This window comes from Choloepus didactylus, chromosome 9, assembly GCF_015220235.1.
Source record: "Choloepus didactylus isolate mChoDid1 chromosome 9, mChoDid1.pri, whole genome shotgun sequence".
Taxonomy (NCBI): domain Eukaryota; kingdom Metazoa; phylum Chordata; class Mammalia; order Pilosa; family Megalonychidae; genus Choloepus; species Choloepus didactylus.
In genome coordinates, this window is record NC_051315.1 from 58,739,016 (window position 1) to 58,758,744 (window position 19,729).

The 19,729-nt window shown below is 37.1% G+C and overlaps 1 protein-coding gene across 4 annotated transcripts in view; it reads left to right on the forward strand.

Moving 5' to 3' along the window:
- Nucleotides 1-19,729, forward strand: part of PPIG (peptidylprolyl isomerase G) — a 95,148-nt gene that overhangs the window by 69,611 nt on the left and 5,808 nt on the right. For 3 of the 4 annotated variants that reach the window (XM_037850516.1, XM_037850518.1, XM_037850519.1), the window contains exons 10-14: nucleotides 9,699-9,912; nucleotides 10,407-10,565; nucleotides 12,838-12,844; nucleotides 15,422-15,511; nucleotides 19,549-19,685. In XM_037850516.1, coding sequence (XP_037706444.1) covers nucleotides 9,699-9,912; nucleotides 10,407-10,565; nucleotides 12,838-12,844; nucleotides 15,422-15,511; nucleotides 19,549-19,685 — 607 coding nt within the window. Of the gene's footprint in view, nucleotides 1-9,698; nucleotides 9,913-10,406; nucleotides 10,569-12,837; nucleotides 12,845-15,421; nucleotides 15,512-19,548; nucleotides 19,686-19,729 lie in introns of all 4 variants that reach the window. The other variant, XM_037850520.1, reaches the window with a different exon arrangement.

Consider the following 19,729-nt stretch of genomic DNA (forward strand, 5'->3'; position numbering starts at 1 on the left):
TCAGTTCTTTCTGGAAAGTTTGGTAGAATTCCTCTGTGAAGCCATCTGGCCCTGGGCATTTATTTGTGGGAAGCTTTTTGATGACTGATTGGATCTCTTTGCTTGCGATGGGTTGTTTGAGGTCTTGTATTTCTTCTCTGGTCAGTCTAGGTTGTTCATATGTTTCCAGGAAATTGTCCATTTCCTCTACATTATCCAGTTTGTTGCCATACAGTTGTTCATAGTATCCTCTTATAATTTTTTTAATTTCTTCAGGACCTGCAGTTATGTCACCTTTTTCATTCATTATTTTGTTTATATGGGTCTTCTCTCTTTTTGATTTTGTCAGTCTAGCTAGGGGCTTGTCAATCTTGTTGATCTTCTCAAAGAACCAACTTTTGGTGATATTTATCCTCTCTATTGTTTTTTTGTTCTCTATGTCATTTATTTCTGCTTTAATCCTTGTTATTTCTTTTCTTGTACTTGGTTTAGGATTGGTTTGCTGTTCATTTTCTAGCTTCTTCAGTTGATCCATTAGTTCTTTGATTTTGGCTCTTTCTTCCTTTTTAATATATGCGTTTAGTGCTATAAATTTCCCCCTTAGCACTGCTTTTGCTGCATCCCATAGGTTTTGGTATGTTGTGTTCTCATTTTCATTCGTCTCTATATATTTAGCAATTTCTCTTGCTATTTCTTCTTTAAGCCACTGATTGTTTAGGAGTGTGTTGTTTAACCTCCAGGTATTTGTGAATTTTCTAAGTCTCTGATGGTTATTGACTTCTAATTGTATTCCATTGTGGTCAGAGAATGTGCTTTGAATAATTTCAATCTTTTTAAATTTATTGAGGCTTGTTTTATGTCCCAGCATATGATCTATTCTGGAGAAAGTTCCGTGAGCACTAGAAAAGTATGTGTATCCTGGTGATTTGGGATGTAATGTCCTGTATATGTCTGTTAAATCTAATTCATTTATCAGATTGTTTAGGTTTTCAATTTCCTTATTGGTCTTCTGTCTGGTTGATCTATCTATAGGAGAGGGTGATGTGTTGAAGTCTCCCACAATTATTGTGGAAACATCAATTGCTTCCTTTAGTTTTGCCAGTGTTTCTGTCATGTATTTTGTGGCACCTTGATTGGGTGCATAGACATTTACGATTGTTATTTCTTCTTGCTGAATTGCCCCTTTTATTAGTACGTAGTGGCCTTCTTTGTCTCTCAAAACATCCCTGCATTTGAAGTCTATTTTATCTGAGATTAATATTGCTACACCTGCTTTCTTTTGGCTGTAGCTTGCATGAAATATTTTTTTCCATCCTTTCACTTTCAGTTTCTTTGTGTCCCTGTGTCTAAGACGAGTCTCTTGTATGCAACATATTGATGGTTCATTTTTTTTGATCCAATCTGCGAATCTATATCTTTTAATTGGGGAGTTTAATCCATTTACATTCAACATTATAACCGTGAAGGCATTTCTTGAATCAGCCATCTTATCCTTTGGTTTATGTTTGTCATATTTTTCCCCTCTGTCTATTAATATCTTTTATTATACCCATACCGAATCTCTTTAGTACTGAACCTTTCTCCAAGTCTCTCTGTCCTTTCTTTGTTTCTCTATCTGTAGGGCTCCCTTTAGTATCTCCAGTAGGGCAGGTCTCTTGTTAGCAAATTCTCTCAGCATTTGTTTGTCTGTGAAAAATTTAAGCTCTCCTTCAAATTTGAGGGAGAGCTTTGCTGGATAAAGTATTCTTGGCTGGAAATTTTTCTCACTCAGAATTTTAAATATATCGTGCCACTGCCTTCTCACCTCCATGGTGGCTGCTGAGTAGTCACTACTTAGTCTTATGCTGTTTCCTTTGTATGTGGTGAATTGCTTTTCTCTTGCTGCTTTCAGAACTTGCTCCTTCTCTTCTGTGTTTGACAGTCTGATCAGTATATGTCTCGGAGTGGGTTTATTTGGATTTATTCTATTTGGGGTTCGCTGAGCATTTATGATTTGTGTATTTATGTTGTTTAGAAGATTTGGGAAGTTTTCCCCAACAATTTCTTTGAATACTCTTCCTAGACCTTTACCCTTTTCTTCCCCTTCTGGGACACCAATGAGTCTTATATTTGGATGTTTCATATTATCTATCATATCCCTGAGGTCCATTTTGATTTTTTCAATTTTTTTCCCCATTCTTTCTTTTATGCTTTCATTTTCCATTCTGTCATCTTCGAGGTCACTGATTCGTTGTTCAGCTTCCTCTAGTCTTGTACTATGAGTGTCCAGAATCTTTTTAATTTGGTCAGCGGTTTCTTTAATTTCTATAAGATCATCCATTTTTTTTATTTAGTCTTGCAATGTCTTCTTTATGCTCTTCTAGGGTCTTCTTGATTTCCTTTATCTCCCGTATTATGGTCTCATTGTTCATCTTTAGTTCTTTGAGTAGCTGCTCTAGGTGCTGTGTCTCTTCTGAACTTTTGATTTGGGTACTTGGGCTTGAGTTATCCATATCGTCTGGTTTTTCCATATGCTTTATAATTTTCTGTTGTTTTTGGCCTCTTGGCATTTGCTGAACTTGATAGGTTTCTTTAAGGATTTGTAGACCAATTGAAGTCCTTATCTCTAATTTATCAGATCTACAGCTTCGTGGAGTACACTTTCTCTAACTAACCAACAGGTGGCGTCCACGAGCCACCTGTTCTCCACAAGCCAGTTCTCCCCTGCTTAGCCTTTTTGGTGAGTGGGGGAGTGAGTCTTGTGGGGTCCAATTGGTGTACCAAGCTTGCGTGTGTAGTTGGTGTTGCCTGCCCTGTATATGGGGCGTGTTTCTGGGCAGTCAGGGATGGGGGGGGGTGGCTCTAACACAGAGTTTTAAAGCTGCTGCAATAGTCTAATCCTTCAGTTCAGTCCTGCCACAGTTTGTCTCTGCCACTGACCCACAAGTCCTTGGTATTGGTGTATGGCTCCTGAGACTTGCAAGTGGGCCCCTCTTCCAGGCCGTGCACCCCGGGTCCTCTGTTGAGGGATGACTGTGCTATGTCACAGGTGAGTGCCGTCCCCCCAGGGCAGTTCTGGGCTGCTGGGCTGTGTAGGGAGGCTCCCAGTCTGCTGAAATGATGGCTGAATGGGGCTTTGTTAATTCACACTGCTCTGCCTTCCCAACTCTGGGACAATCAGCTGAGGTTGCAGGGAAGGCTAATGTCCACGCCCAGTTTTGTGGTGTGTGCCTGTTATTTGAAGCACTTCCGTCACACTGGGTTGTCTGGGGCAGTTCTGGGCTATGGGGGTGGCGATGGACAGGAGTGTTTCATGTCCACCAGGATGATGGCTGTGAGCGGACACCCCCCTTTTCTTGGGAAGTTGTGTTTAGTGAATTTTCTCAGCCACTGGATTATTGCGTTTTGTCTCAGAGCTCTCCTAGTTCTGCTCTTGACTTGACCTGCCCAAATAGCAAGTCTTTGAAGCTTTCTGTATTGGGCTTCTTAGAGTAATTGTTTTAGAAAAAGAAAAAAAGATTTTAAAAAAAAAAAAAAAGGGCCCTCCTCAGAGATCTAATGGGTTATTGAAATGCTAAGAGACAAAGCAACCAGGGCCATTAAGGAAAGGTCCACAGGGCAGAGAGATCAGCTTTTCTTCGGGATTTGCATATGAGCCTCAGGGTCTGAGCTCGGGCCTGGGCTCTGCCCTTCCCCTTTCTATGTTCACCAGAACTCCAAAAATCCTCCGCTTTTATTTTGGAGTTTTTCGTGTTGTTTTTTTTCTATGCCTGTCTCCTCTCTGCTGGGCTGGCTGCTCTCAGATTCTCTGGTGTCTGGTCTCAGTCTATCTATGGTTGGAGTTTGGATCAGTAAAATGAGTTTCCGATAAGGGCTGCCACTGCAGTTCTCCCTTCTCCTTCCTGGAGCTGACAGCCCCTCTTCCCACGGGACTGAGCCTGGCAGGGAGGGGCGCGGGTCCCCTGGCCGCAAAAACTTACAGATTTCGCTGATCTCAGCAGTTCCACGTTTTCATGAGTGTTGTATGAAGTATGCCCAAAGTCAGATTGCTCTGTGGTGTCCAGTCCACGCAGTTCCTGGCTTTCTACCTACTTTCCTGGAGGAGTAACTAAAACATACAGCTCACCAGTCTGCCATCTTGCCCCGCCTCTCACTACGTTTTATCTTTCAGAAACTTGAATCCACTAGAATGTTCCTATACCAGAAAGTCCTAAAACCCAGAGGCAACAGCCTCTTTAAGATCAGCTATCAGGTGCATCCCCCTTCCTCATACTGTTGACACCCCCTTTTAATATGAAAAACTTAGGGTGCTCACTGCCTAGATAATCCCTGAAGATGGAAAAAGAGATTAAGTGGGAGGAAGGAGTGGCAACGAACAAGATAAGATTTTAACAAACGTCTATGAATACTGAAACTTTATATAATTATATATTTCTTTTTGAATGCTTGAGTGTTGGAATAACTGGAAGGAGGTAAATGACATATAGGCTCCCTTGGAATTTTCTCTATAGCTTCATGTTGAATTGTGCCATGAAGGTCTTTACCTTTCTGTATGTACCTTATATGGCATAATAAGGAAGGAACTGAAATTGTGGAACTGTAACCCATAACAATTTTTGAAATTACTTTTATGACTGCTTGTTGAGCTGTACATCGAGAGATAACACCTTTCTGTATGTATACTTTACAATAATGGAAATGGCTGAAGTTGTGGAACTGTGACCCATGACATTGTTTGAGATTTGCTTTCTACTTGAGAAATCGAACATTGAAAGTTATCACTGTTATGTATATATGTTAAAATTTACAATTTAAATAAAGTGAAAAAAAAAAAGAAAACAATTAGAGCATACCACCAATTTCTCATTTGCATGTGTGTGATCTTCTTACAAGAAACACTGGGTTAATGCAGAAAGCCATATCCAGCTGAACTGAGCTGCATAGGAACGCACAGACAGGCCTGAAATACGTACTGACTACCTCATTTCAGCACATAACATTATTTACCATACCCCATCCACAATCTGGTATTAAAACTTTCCATGCAATTTCATAGAAACCTTCTTCCACCACCCTACAATAACTTGTAAGGCAACACCCTCTGACACGCACTTCCATAACCAACCTCGGGTCTTTTTCAAATTAAAGTATCACGGTATTTATGTATATTGTAACCATTTAACATGTATAAATCTGTGTTGCCCTTTAGTTTCCTGTCTTTTTTTTTTTTTTAATGTGTCACTCACAAATGATTTTGAGTATTGTGCCCCTTTACCATTTTCCCTATAAGCTTTGTGGTTTTTATTGCATAATTTTTCATAGCACAGTGATTTTTAGGAACACGTTTTGCTACAGCAGAAGTGACTGTACTTCTGCAAAACCTTTCTGTTTTACTCTTGCCCCCACTGGCCATACTTAGTTTTAAATCCATATAGAATTTATAGTCAGTGTTTTTTTCTACAGAATTTATTACTTAAGTATATATTTTTCAGTGCTGTTTACTAGTAGATTCACATTTGTTTTTCTTATTTTCCCAAACAGATTATAAGCTCTGTGAGAGCAGAGCTTATGTAAAGTTTTCTGTGGTACTTCCCCAAATGCTCTACAGTCTTTATCTCAGACTCCTAGCATTGTGTTGAGTATGTATCCAAATATACTATTCAGTTATACATAGTTTTTTACTTTGATTAGGGTAAAATTACAGTTAATTAATAATGTGCCTAAATCATATTTTTTAATTTTGGTCAACAGATTTTGAAATTCAGGGTACATTGTGTTAGAATTAATATTGATATTTTCAGGTCTCCATTTTTTACCTTCTTACCCTCTGTTCTTTAATTGCCATTTGTTTCTCAAACATTTCTCTCCCTCATTTTTTTTGTGAGCAAATTCATAGGAAAAGGGCACATCGATTAAATTTCACTCATACAATAATATTGGCAAACATCAAAAGAGATTACCTTTTCAACCTTAGAGCTTTCTTAAGCTCTAATCCAGGGCACATTTCCTGCAACAGAGTTTGTGTATTCTCCTTTTATAGTTAATGTCGTCTGATAGTCTGGCAGCTTATATTACCATAAATACAGTTATAAATCTCTTTCTGTCCTTCCATACTCCCATGATACCTTGTTTCACTCAAATGTTTTCATGAAAAGTGCTGTATAAATTTTAAAATGGTCATTTGAAATAATATTTAATATACTTTTTGGGGAGAGGGGGACTTGTTTATTAAAGAAATTCAATTGGGGTTTATTTCTCATAGGAAAGAATTCCAGTGTAAAATAAGTAGAAGTTGGAGCTAGTGAATAAAGTTTTGCTAATCATGGAGGAAAACATTGCTTTGTTTTATCAAATTTTAAGAGCTATATTCTGTTCGTGTGGGATATTTTAATTTTGTTTGCATATTATGTGGTCTTGTGTTTTTGTTTTGATTTAACTCGTATTCATTATGAATTACAAATTTTTTTCCTTAGGTTTCTTTAAAAGGTTGATCTTTCCCCCCCCTGCATTTCACTCAGGTGCTTAGTATATGTAAGTGGATTTTTGAGTTTACACATATTTATAACGCCCATTCTGCCTCACCAACAGCGGTGGTTATGGGTTCAGATTAACAGTCAAACTCCTGAGACAAAATAATCTTCACCCAGCACTAAGTTTACTTACCTTTAAGAAAGTATACAGGGCAGGTAACAACATGGATTGTTCAGCAACAGCATAACGCAGATCTCATGATTTCCAGTCGCAGCTGCATATGTCCAGGCATCTCATTCTTGGTATGTACGTGGTCCTTAGAAACCCAGCTGGTGAGAGAAGGTCTCCTCCAGTTTAGGGAAGCCATTGCCTCTGGGACCCCTTAAACTTTTATACATTGCTCCCATTCTCCAGTGCAACAGCATCTCATCAGTACCAAATTAGCAGTTTGATAGTGAGCCATAGTTCCTTGGTCAAGTATATAGTAACTTCAAACAGACTCTCATTTATCTTGGATTTAGTACACTCCTGTAAATTCTGAGGTAAGAGTTACAAGGAAGATTTAGCCAAGAGTCAAATGCTCAGTGTTCCTGAGGCTAGAGGAAAGTCGAAAATTAGCTGTTAACTAGATAGTCAACGGATATATAGTTTTTGCACCTCTTAGATTTTTGTTTTAATTATAGAAAATATCAACTTACACAGAAATAGATAAAATAGTATAATGAATACCCATGTTCATTGCTCAGCTTCAACAGTTGATTCATGGCAAATTTTATTTTACCTATTTTCCATCTACTTCTTACTTTCCTATTATTTTGAAGCAAATTCTAGGCATGACATTTTGTCTGTATATATTTTATTATTTATCTTGAAAGAATTACTTTTTCAAATAATAACCACTGCTGTACTCATACACACATACACATGCACACACACATATTCCTAAATATCAGAAATCCTATCAGTATTCAAATTTCTTATTTCCATTAATGTTAATTAATTTGTTGTTTGAATCTGGTTCTACATAAGGTTTACACATAGAGATTGGTCTTTTAAGTTTGTTGGTTTTAAATAGGTTCCCTTACCATATCTTTTTATGTTGCCTTGAAATTTATTTGTTGAAAAAGCTAGGTTATTTGTCCTGTAACATTTCCCATAGTGCACATACAGGATTTTACTGATGGCATTCTTGTGTTAAGTGTGTTCCTGTTGTACTTCCGTTTCTTGTAAATTGCTAATTAGATCTAGAAAATTGATTAAAGCAGTTTTTTCCCCCCAAGGTTATTTTTTTGTTAGAGAAGTTGTAGGTTTACAGAATAATCATGCATAAAATACAGAGTTCCCGTATACTCTGCATCATGAACACCGTGCATTAGCATGATGCATTTGTTACAGTTGATGAAAGCATGTTTTTATAATTGTGCAATTAACTATAATCCATGGTTTAACTTCAGATTCACTGTTTTTTTTTGTACAGCCCTATATATGTCTAATTTTTATTCTAATTTATATACAACCTAAAATTTCACCTTATTTTTTTTAATTTAAAGTTTTATTCACACACCATACAGTTCATCCTAAGTGTGTAATCAGTGATTCTTGGTATAATCACATAGTTCTGCTTTCATCACCACAGTCAATATGAGAACATTCTCATATCTTCCAGAAAAAAAAAAATCCCATACTCATTATACCCCCTATTATTGACATTTAGCTTTGGTGTAGTGACTTTGTTACAATTAATGAAAGAATATTACAATGTTATCGTTAACTATAGATCTTAGTTTGCATGAATTGTATTTTTTCCTGTATACCACCCTATTATTAACACCTTGTAATAGTGATGTACATTTGTTCTAGTTCATGCAAGAACTTTCTCATATCTTTACAATTAACCACTGTCATTGACCATTCTAGGTTTCACTAAGTTATACAGTCCCAGTTTTTATCTTCTAGCTTTTCTTCTGGTGACATACACTACCCTAGCCTTCCTCTTTCAAACATACTCACACTCAGCTTTGTTACTTAGTATTGTGCTACCATCACACAGTATTGTGCTATCAATTTCTGAACCTTTACAGGAGTAATACAGTTTTTATTTTATTTTATTTTATTTTTAATTCCTTTGTTGTGAGCAGGAGTCTCACAGGAAGGTCATCTATGCAGTAGCCATTGGTAGTGAGTGCCTCATTAGGAGTTGAAAAATGATGATATTCTAACTATAATTTCTTCTTCATTTATTCCTAGACTACTTATTATAAAGAACAACTTCCCTCGTACCTACTATTTGGTTAGCCAGTGATACAATTTGTATAGGAAAGGCAGTTTAAATGCTTTGTATTTTATTTACCAATATAATTATGAATTGATGGATTTTTATTTATTTGATGTATTCTAAGTCATCATAATTATCCATATATCAGTATTGTCCCATGTTTGGTCTCAGCCTCTTCAAGTCCATCGTGGTTTTAATTAGAATACCTTTAGATGAATCAAGCTCTATCCAGTTTGTCATCTTCCTCCAGTTCCTGGTGTATTATACCTGGTTAGTGTCACTTAATAATTGCCTGGTCTTTAACACACTTGAGTTTTTGTCCCTCTTTATAATTATTACTTCCTTAATCCAAAATAAAATTTCACTTTGAAATGACTTTTTATAGTGACACCAAAATATAATTCTTCATCATTGACAAATGCCTCCCCTTTGTTGTAAGTCTGCACTCCAGCTAAAGCTAAATTTCTTAATAGTTGGAGGAATGCTCAGGCATGTAAACAAGCCTATGCCGATGGAGTCATGTTTCATATCTTTCCACGTTCATGCAGAGTACTTTTTTCTGTTATTTCCCTGCCCCAATTCTACCTCCAGTCTTGATAATAAGAGAAATTGTAAAAACAAACAAAAAACTACAAGATTAGAATCTGAGACCCTTAAATATTGTTTCTGTCCTTTTTTAAAACTACATTTTTCAAATGTTAATTATAAGTAACTTAGTTTGGTGTTTCGCATTCATCTATTTTCAAAATTTCTTTGGCTGTTATTAGATATAACTCTAACCCATGACAGTAGAGATCTGGATTCTAATCATGAATGTCTTAACTCTTTTTCTGTGTGATTTAAGCCAAATCACTTTTTTCATTTAACTCAGTTCAAATAGCTGGATGAGCTAAGTATTAAATAAGGAAATTAGTGAGAATTTGCAGAAATTTAATTTTCGCTTACGAAGTTTGTCTAAAAATTGTTGACCAAACCTTTTCATTTTTGATTAAAGCCAAGAAAGAAGAAAAGAAAAGGCATAAGTCATCATCGTCATCATCATCATCATCCAGTGACTCAGAAAGTTCAAGCGATTCTCAGTCCTCTTCTGATTCTTCTGATTCTGAAAGTGCTTCTGAAGAAAAATCAAAAAAAAGAAAAAAGAAACACAGAAAAAACTCGCGAAAACACAAGAAAGAAAAGAAGAAGAGAAAGAAAAGCAAGAAAAGGTCTTAATTTTATAATACTGTAATCTAATTCCCTTCTGTTTATAAATAATTCTTTTGGGATTTGAGGTCAGTTATTTGGGGAACATTGAAATAGAAATATTTTATGGCAGAGTATCATAAGACCACTTTGATATTCTAAAATCTGTAAATTAAATTTGGGCAGATTCATTTCCATTTCAACAAAACCACTCAGGTCATTTTGTGAACATTCAGTGCAAAGAAGCTTTTAGTTTTATAGGTTTGTGTATTTTATGGGAGGAATAAAGGAATAGTGAGAATTGTTGGATTGTGATAAATATTTTGACCTTTTGGTTAGTTGGTTTGTCAGAGGAATAGAGGAAGATTTTCCCCATGTGTTAGCATTTTGCAAGGGATTGAATGGAGTAAATATTGTGACACCTTATTATAAAGAAAAGAAATACCAACATTTGGAAATACAGGGTAAGTAATAATAACTAAATGTAACTTGTTTTTTTGTGTTTTTGTCTACTAAGCGCATCTAGTGAAAGTGAGGCTGAAAATCTTGACGCTCAACCCCAGTCTACAGTCCGTCCAGAAGAGATCCCTCCTATACCTGAAAATAGGTTCCTAATGAGAAAAAGTCCTCCTAAACCTGATGAAAAAGAAAGGAAAAACAGAGAGAGAGAGAGAGAGTGGTAAGTGAATGTGTGTATCTTGTAGAGTACCCTACACTCTTTATCAGAACTTTTCTTGTTAAAAACTTTGTAGGAGAGAATCTAAGATGGCAGCTAGGTGAGACAGGACAAAACAACACCTCCGTGAAAAATACTAGATAAAAACCAGAAAGTGACCCAGAATACCAGTTTCAGCGATGCGCCAGCTGGACAAGGTCTGCTAAAACCACAGGGACCGTGCACTTGGTGAAACCGGGAGTCTGTGTTCTGAAATGAGTGAGTTAAGCTGGCTGAAAGTCCTGCGGCCATGCTGCGGTGTGCGGAAATCAGGGGTTGGCATTTGGAGATGGACTAGTTCTTTCTTTAAAATAAAAAAAAATAATAATAATAAAAAAAAACCCAGGAGCGGCTGCAGTTATGACGATGAGAACCACACAGTGAAGCACGGCAGGAGTGGGCTGTGCCAACCTTTTGGTGTCTGGCATGGAGGATAGACCTCTGCTGATTCCCTCAGGCCAGGGGAGCAGAGGGGAGAGCCAAAAGGAGAAAGAAACTGCGCTGCTTAAGGCCGGCTCCCTGGCAGGCTGGAGACACTCCTGCCCGGGGCCGTGCCCACAGCCCAGAGCTGCGCCAGGAAAACCAGTGTGACGGGGAGTGTATCCCATGGCACCTCCCACACGCCACAGTTTCAGCCGTGGACAGTGGACTTGGGTGCATACACAGCTAGTTGTTGTGGAGCTGGGAAGGCGGGGCTGTGCAAAAAGAGGGGAGTGGGTGGAGACGCCCCACTCAGCCATCTTTGCATCAGGCTGGGAGCACCCCTGCATGGCCCAGCGGCCCGGGGCTTCTCTTGAGGGACAGCATGCACTTGTGAAGTAGCGCAGCCTTCCCTCAGCAGTTGTCCTGAAAGATCACAGCTGAGAAGGGGGGCCCGCTTGGAAAACCCAGGGATGCTATGTCAAAGCCGGGGACTTGTGGGTCAGTGGCAGAGAAAATCTGGGACAAAACTGAAATGAAGGCTTAGACTCTTGCAACAGCCCTGAATCTCTGGGAACACCTGGGAGGTTTGATTATTAAAGCTGCCCTGCCTCCCTAACCACCCAGACACACGCCCCACATTCAGGGCAGACAGCACCAACAACACACCTAAACTGAGTTCACCAATTGAACTCCACAAGAATCATTTCCCCACACACCACAAAGACAAAGTTGAGAGGAACTGACTTGAGGGGAATAGGTGACTTGCAGACGCCATCTGCTGGTTAGTTAGAGAAAGTATACTCCACCAAGTTGTAGTTCTGAAAAAGTAGATTGGTATTTTTTACAACTTGAAATCCTATCAAGCAAAACAAATTCCAAGAGGCCTAAAACAACAGAAAATCTTAAAAGATATGAGAAAACCAGACGATATGGAGAACCCAATCCCAAACACCCAAATCAGAATATCAAAAGAGACACAGTACTTGGCGCAATTAATCAAAGGACTACAATCAAAGAACGAGAGCATGGCACAGGATATAAAAGACATAAAGAAGACCCTAGAAGAGCGTAAAGAAGAAATTGCAAGAGTAAATAAAAAAATAGAAGATCTTATGGAAATAAACTGTTGGCCAAATTAAAAAGACTCTGGATACTCATAATACAAGATTAGAGGAAGTTGAATGACTCAGTGTCCTAGAGGACCACAGAACAGAAAATGAAAGAACAAAAGAAAGAATGGAGAAAAAAATCGAAATGGATCTCAGGGATACGATAGATAAAATAAAATGTACAAATTTAAGACTCATTGGTGTCCCAGACGGGGAAGAGAAGGGTAAAGGTCTAGGAAGAGTATTCAAATAAATTGTTGGGGAAAATTTCCCAAGCCTTCTACACAATATAAATACACAAAGCGTAAATGCCCAGCAAACTCCAAATAGAATAAATCCAAATAAACCCACTCCAAGACATATTCTGATCAGACTGTCAAATACTGAAGAGAAGGAGCAAGTTCTGAAAGTGGCAAGAGAAAAGCAATTCACCACATACAAAGGAAACAACATAAGACTAAGTAGTGACTACTCAGCGGCCACCATGGAGGCGAGAAGGCAGCGGCATGACATATTTAAAATTCTGAGAGAGAAAAATTTCCAACCAAGAATACTTTATCCAGCAAAACTCTCCTTCAAATTTGACAAAGGGAGAGCTTAAATTTTTCACAGACAAACAAATGCTGAGAGATTTTGCCAATAGAAAATCTGCCCTACTTCAGATACTAAAGGGAGCCCTACAGACAGAGAAACAAAGAAAGGAGAGAGAGATACGGAGAATTTTAATAGACATATATAGAACCTTATATCACCAGGACACACATTTTTCTCTAGTGGTCACGGATTTTTCTCCAGAATTGACCATATGCTGGGACATAAAATGAGCCTCAATAAATTAAAACAAAAAAAAAAACAAAAAAACACAAACAATTGAATATATTCAAAGCGCATTCTCTGACCACAGTGTAATACACATAGAAGTCAGTAATTTTTGATTTGTCACTCCACTGTTTACTTCCTACATGATGTAAAATACACAAACTCTAATGACAAATTAGTGGTTTGGGACTCAGTGTAAAATATGTAATTTTTGACAAGAACTATATAAAGGTGGGGGAATGGAGGAGTACAGGAACATACTTTACGTGTCCTATTGAAGTTAAGTTGGTATCAAAGAAAAACAAGATTGTTATGGATTTAAGAGGTTAACTTTAAGCCCCACAGTAAACAAAGAAATTATCAGAGAATACGACCATAGAGATGAAAAGTAGAATATGGGTTACGAGAAGTGGGGGAAGGGGCAATGGGGAGTTAAGAGATGAGTGTAGGTTTGCTGTTGAGGTGAAGGGAAATTTCTAGTAATGGATGGTGGGAAAGAGCATTACAACATTCTAAAGGTGATTAATGCCACTAATGGAAGGCTAGGGAGGGGGTGGAATGGGAAGATTTAGGCTGTATATATGTTTCCACAATTGAAAAAAAAAAAAAAAAGTCTAAATAGACGACAATTGAATGCCAAGGATGATCCTGGATGGGATCTGAGGATGGAGGACAGGAGGCTCAAAGGGACACAGTTGAGACATAAGGAAAAACAAAGAAAAAAAGGAAATACAGAATGTAAGTTTTGTATCAATGTTTAATTTCTTGACCTTCTTAGCTATGCTTAATGGGATTGCATAAAAGAATGTTCTTGTTCATGGGAATTGTATATGTGAATTATAGTGTTTTTTCAAGGATGTGTGCAGCTTGCTCTCAGATGTTCAGAAGACAGAGCAATAGATGATGGATGATAGGGAAGGAGGGAGGGAAAGAGAAATGGTGGTGTGACAGCATGTTAAAGTTGGTGGATCGGGGTATCTGAGGAGGAGGGTCAGGGTATGCTGGAGTTCTGTGTATAGGGTTTGTATTGTTTTTGCAAGTGTTCCTATAACTTTGAATTTATTTCAAAATAAAATTAGAAAAAACAAAAAACTTTCTAGATAAGATTTAGTTGGTGATCTTATCCCAAAGATTGAAATCCTCTTCTATAGGATGCTGTTAACAAAGCTCATTTTTGCCAACAACATAGCTAGAAAGATAAATTGACTTAAATTATAAGCAGATTTTGAGTAAAAGCTCCTTTTTTTTTTTTTTTTTTTTTTTTGATAAAGTACTGCATATACATAAAAACTACATGTCAAGTGGCGTTCCAAACGAATTCCATTTAAAACAAGACAGTGTTTTATTGTACTGTTTGTATGTATTAAGACTTTTAGGCAAGTAAAAAACCTGACTTTTCTATTTGTCTACTAGGAAAAATGCTGTTTTCTTTACCAGGTTATAATATTGTAGTAATGAAAATTTGTCATGTTCAAGTGCTTTGAAAATTTTTCTAAATAAATCCACATCATTAGTATCAGTAATTCTATTTACTTTTTATTAATTATTTTTATAATTATGTCCAAAAGTAGAAAAAATTGAAGTTTTTCTCTTATCAATCCCCCTATGCTTTTACAATACAATAAATATATAAAAATGAAATCTAGTTATTTGAAACAGGGTAATTTAGGTAGATTGGATTGCATTTACCTTTCCGCTAATATTGGGGAAGGGTGTGTGTTAAGTGCAAAACAAAGATTAAGGAGAAAATGTTTGAACTACTTTAGAATGAACTTTTCAAAGATATTAGAAACATCACTTACATGGTGTAGTCCATATGCTAATTAGATATTAAACTTATATAACTTATTATTTGAAAACAATTTCCCTTTTTGATATAAACCATAATACAAAGTTTTTGCTAGTTCACATCAGCTGTGCCTGCTTAATATAACGTATTCCATTTTTCTATACTTAAATATGCTTATATACTTGTATCGTCAATGAATAACTGCTTATAGGAAAAGGTACTTTGTAAATAGGAAGTCTTAAAATTATTCTCCCAACAGCCTGTAGCCCACTCTGAGCTCTTCTGTGTTGATGTTCCTTAGTACTATCAGATTAACTTCATCTTAGTAATGATCATACAGCAGTGTTTCTCAACAGGATACAATTACCGTTTGCGGCAGGAGAATGTTTCATTCTCATGCATTACAAGATTTTTAGCATTTCTAATTCCTGGGCACTAAGTGCCAGTAGCACTCACCCACCCACACCACACCAAACCCCACCCCACAGAGTCATTGGCAGTTTCTTTTAAAAATGCTTCTTTATTTTTCCAAATAACTAGCAGTTGATATTATTCTTCATTGGGAACCACTGATTATATATAGGGTTTAAAATGTATTAATTGAGATCAATAACGGTATATTCTCCAGGTTTATTTTTAGAAAACAAGATGTTTTATCTTTCCCTTTGTTTCTTTGTAGTAATCCACCTAACTCCCAGCCTGCTTCGTACCAGAGGCGACTTTTGGTTACCAGGTCTGGCAGGAAGATTAAAGGAAGAGGACCAAGGGTAGGTGATTCTTTTTCCGGAAATCCTCATAGTATTGCGTTTATCTTCCTTAAGTAATTTTAATGTTTCTTAAATACTATTTTACTGTACAATTAACTGAAATTTAGGGGAGGTGTGGATATTGAATTGTATGTTCCCTTTTTATAGATGACAGAAACTTCTGTGTATTGGTAGTTCCAAAGTGAAACTCCATGAGACCTTCTTTGGGGTCAGGAGGTATAGGATTGGGGGGTTTCTTGGATCCCCTCCTTGCTTTCTGACCACTATATCTCCATTCTTGTTAAAAATAAATAAATAAAAATTAGTCTTCATCTTTCTCATTACTGGATTTTGCTCCGTAGAATTTAAATATCTTTTGTATTTTCAAAACTATTTAGTATCTTATTTCTTCACTTTCTAATAATTCCTCGGTCATTTCAGTTTGTCTTCTACCCCACCATTCTGCTGAAAAAAATACTTGCCCTTTGGTCAGCTCCATGTCACAAAATTCATTGCAACACTTCAGTCTTTTTACTTGATCTCCTTCCTTGTAATACTCTTTCCCTTTTGCTTCCATGACATTTTTCTTTTACTTTCTGGCCAGTGTGTCTGAAATTTCCAATGCCAGTTCATTCTTCTTCCTGACTGTTAAATATTGAAGTACCTCAAGGTTCCAATGCTTCTCACTCTGCATATGCTCCTCAGAAAAACTCATCACTCCATGCCTTTGGTGGCTACCTATATGCTGATAACTGTCAAGTTTTCATCTTCTCTTCTCAGCACCAGAAACTTATTTGACAGACATTGAGTGGCCTAGTAGACACACCTGAAATTTGGTATATATGAAGTTCATACAGCACTTCCAGTTCAGACCTGGTCGTCTTGAAGATTCCTGGTCTCTTTGGTACCACCATCTATACAGTTAAACCCGAAGCCCAAGAATCACTGTGATTTCCCCCTTTATTTCATACTTTACCTCTCTTATCCATCAGCATATCTTGTCAGTTCTACCTCCTAAATGCACTGAAATCCGTATGCCTCTCTCAAGCTCCACTCCCACCTTCTTAATTCAATTCACTATCATATATTTTCTGAACTAGTAAACAATGGCTCCCTAACTATTGACTTGGTAGTTTTCTAATTTTTTGTTTCAGGACCCATTAATGCTCCTAAAAATTATTGGGGACCCAAAGAGCTTTTGTTGATGTGGGTCATGTCTGTTGATATTTACTGTATTCAAAACAGAAGGATATGTAAGGACATATTACATTATCTGTGAAAGCACTGAAATCAAAACATGCCATGGAGTCTCTGGAAAACTATAGTGAAACAATGAGAAGTGAAAAAAATCAAATAATATGATAATAGTATAAAAATTGTTTTGAACTTTTGACCTTGCAGACCCCCTGAGTCTTGGAGTGTATTGTTCCTAGACCATACTCTGAGAATCATTGATCAAATCTGTTCTCTTAAACAGTAGCCAGAATGATCTTTTTTTTTAAATGCATTTTTTATTGTGAATTTTAACTTGTATACATTAACAGTGATAACTTTCAAAATATGATTTAACAAGTAGCAGATTTTATCATGGGTCATAGTTCTACAACCTCAGCTGTTTCCATTATTGCTGAAAGGTGTTAACTTTCGATGTACAGCTCAACAAGCAGATATATAGGTAATTTATATAGGTAATTTCAAAAATTGTTACGGGTTACAGTTCCACAGTTTCAGTTCTTTCCTTATTATGCAACATAGGGTATATATAGAAAGGTGAAGACTTTTCAAAGCACAATTCAATGAATAGCTATAGAACAAATTTCAAAGGAAGTTACAGGTTATAGTTCCACCATGTCATTTACCTCCTTCCAGCTATTCTAACACCCCAGCATCTAAAAACATATACATATTTACATAGAGTTTCAGTATTCATAGATGTTTGTTAAATCTTACCATGTTTGTTGCTACTCCTTCCTTTCACTTAATCTCTTTTTCCATCTCCAGGGGTGTCTAGGCAGTGAGCACCCTAACTTGTTCATATTGAAAGGGGGTGTTGACGGTATGGGGAAGGGGAGTGCATCTGACTGTTGTTCTCAAAGAGGCTGTTGCTTCTGGGTTTTAGGACTTGTCTGGCATAGGAACACTGGTGGATTTAAGTTTCTGAGAGATAAAACTTAGTGAGTGAATCTTTTATAGCATCTCAGGTAGAGACCTAGGTATTTGGGGACTACTTTTGGTAAGGGCATGGTATACTGTGGCCAATTGGGATGTCTAGCTGGAGCTTGCATAAGGGAAACCTCCAGAATAGCCTCTTGACTCCACTTGGGATCTCTCAGCCACTGTGACCTCAGCTTGTTAACCTTTCTTCCTGCCCCTCCCCTTTTGGTCAAGTAGGTATTTTCAATCTCTTGCTGCCAGGGCCCAGCTCATTCCTGGGCATCTTGTCCCAAGTCGCCAGGGAGATTTATTCCCTTGGGAGTCATGTCCCTTGGTGGGTGGAGGTTAATAAATTTATTTGGGCTTAGAGAGAGAAAGGTCACATGTGAGCAACAAAAGACGTTCCCTGGAGGTGCCTCTTAGGCATAATTATAGGAGGGGTCAGCCTCCATTTATACCCTAAGTTTCATAAGAGCAAGCCTTAAGTCAAGGGCTTGATTTATTTAGTAGTGGATTCCTAATTTCACTTAATATTTATTCTATCCCAAGCTGAACAGTCAGTTTCTTACCTTATCTTCATTTAGTTGTGCTATTCTCATCTCTCTCAACTTAAACAATTATCATAACATGATATGTCTCAGAACTCTTACCAGCTGCTAATTATCCATCCCTAGTATTAGTATAATATTGGTAAGATATTTCTATTAAACATAGTCTTTAATATGTAATGAGTAGTTTTTCCATACCACTCTGTTGTTAACTCTCTGCACCAGTGTCATACCGTGTAAGTATATCATGTTAGCAGTTATTTGGGTTTGTGATGCTACTCTGTGGGTACATGGCTTTAAACAATCATTTACGAACATGTTCGGCTTCACAGAGTGATCTTTTAAAAGTGAAAATCCGATTACATCACTCCTTTGCCATTGATCCTAGGACAAATCCAGAATTCTTCCCATGGCCTACAAAGCCTCCAAAATCAAGTCCTTGCTTACCTCATCAGTATTATCTAGTACTGCTTTACTTCACATTTCTTAGCTCTAACCAAACTGATCATGCAAATCATTTCTAAAACATTCCATGTTCCTTCCTGTTTCAGGACCTTCAAACACGGTATTTCTTATGCTTCAAATATTCTTCCTCACCCTCTATACTTACCCTCTTTTCCTCCCCATTTCCTAGCTAAGTCCTCCTAAACAAAAACTTTTTATCCAAAAAAGTTCTCAGCTTTTAATTACTAGTTAACTGAATGTTTCTCCCATCAGATCTCTGTCTCATATTCTCTGAGCACCTTTTATTTCACCTCTTGCACTCTTTCTGATTGTAGTTGAATATTTGTTTAATATGTGTGATTTTATGTCCATCCATGTGTTCTCTTAGCCCTGTAGAATATAAACTTCAAGGGAGCAAAATCAGATAAGTCTTGGCTCACTAAGGATTCCTGAATACATGGCAGAGTGGTTGGCCATCTTAAGGGCTGAGTAAATATTGGTTGAATAAATTAACATATTTATGTTTACTCAAAGAGTTTTTCTCATAATGTGGGATATAGTTGCTTTGATTAATAAAGTAAACATACACCCAAATTGGAACTTGGCAACCTTTAAGGGTAATTGCACATATTATGCTCTCGCATTACTCTCTCAGGGAAAGGATTGGTGACGTATGGGGTATTAGAGTATTCTGTGGCTAATACTTCTTTTTGGGATCTTGCGATGTGACTAAAGTTTTTCTGCTTTATTGATTTCATATTGGGAAATTTTAGCAGTTTTAAAGAGCAAAGAAATATCAGACATTTATTTGAACCTGGAAATACATACTCTTTGCCTCAGGATAAATTTGTAATTAATGTTGTAATGCTTTTATATTTTAATACTTTAATTTTTTTCCATTTTTTTCTTAAGCGATATCGAACTCCTTCCAGATCCAGATCAAGGGATCGTTTCAGGCGTAGTGAGACTCCTCCACATTGGAGGCAAGAGATGCAGAGAGCTCAAAGAATGAGGGTATCAAGTGGTGAAAGATGGATCAAAGGGGATAAGTGAGTTTTAACTATATTATTATAAATATGTGTGACAAGTATTA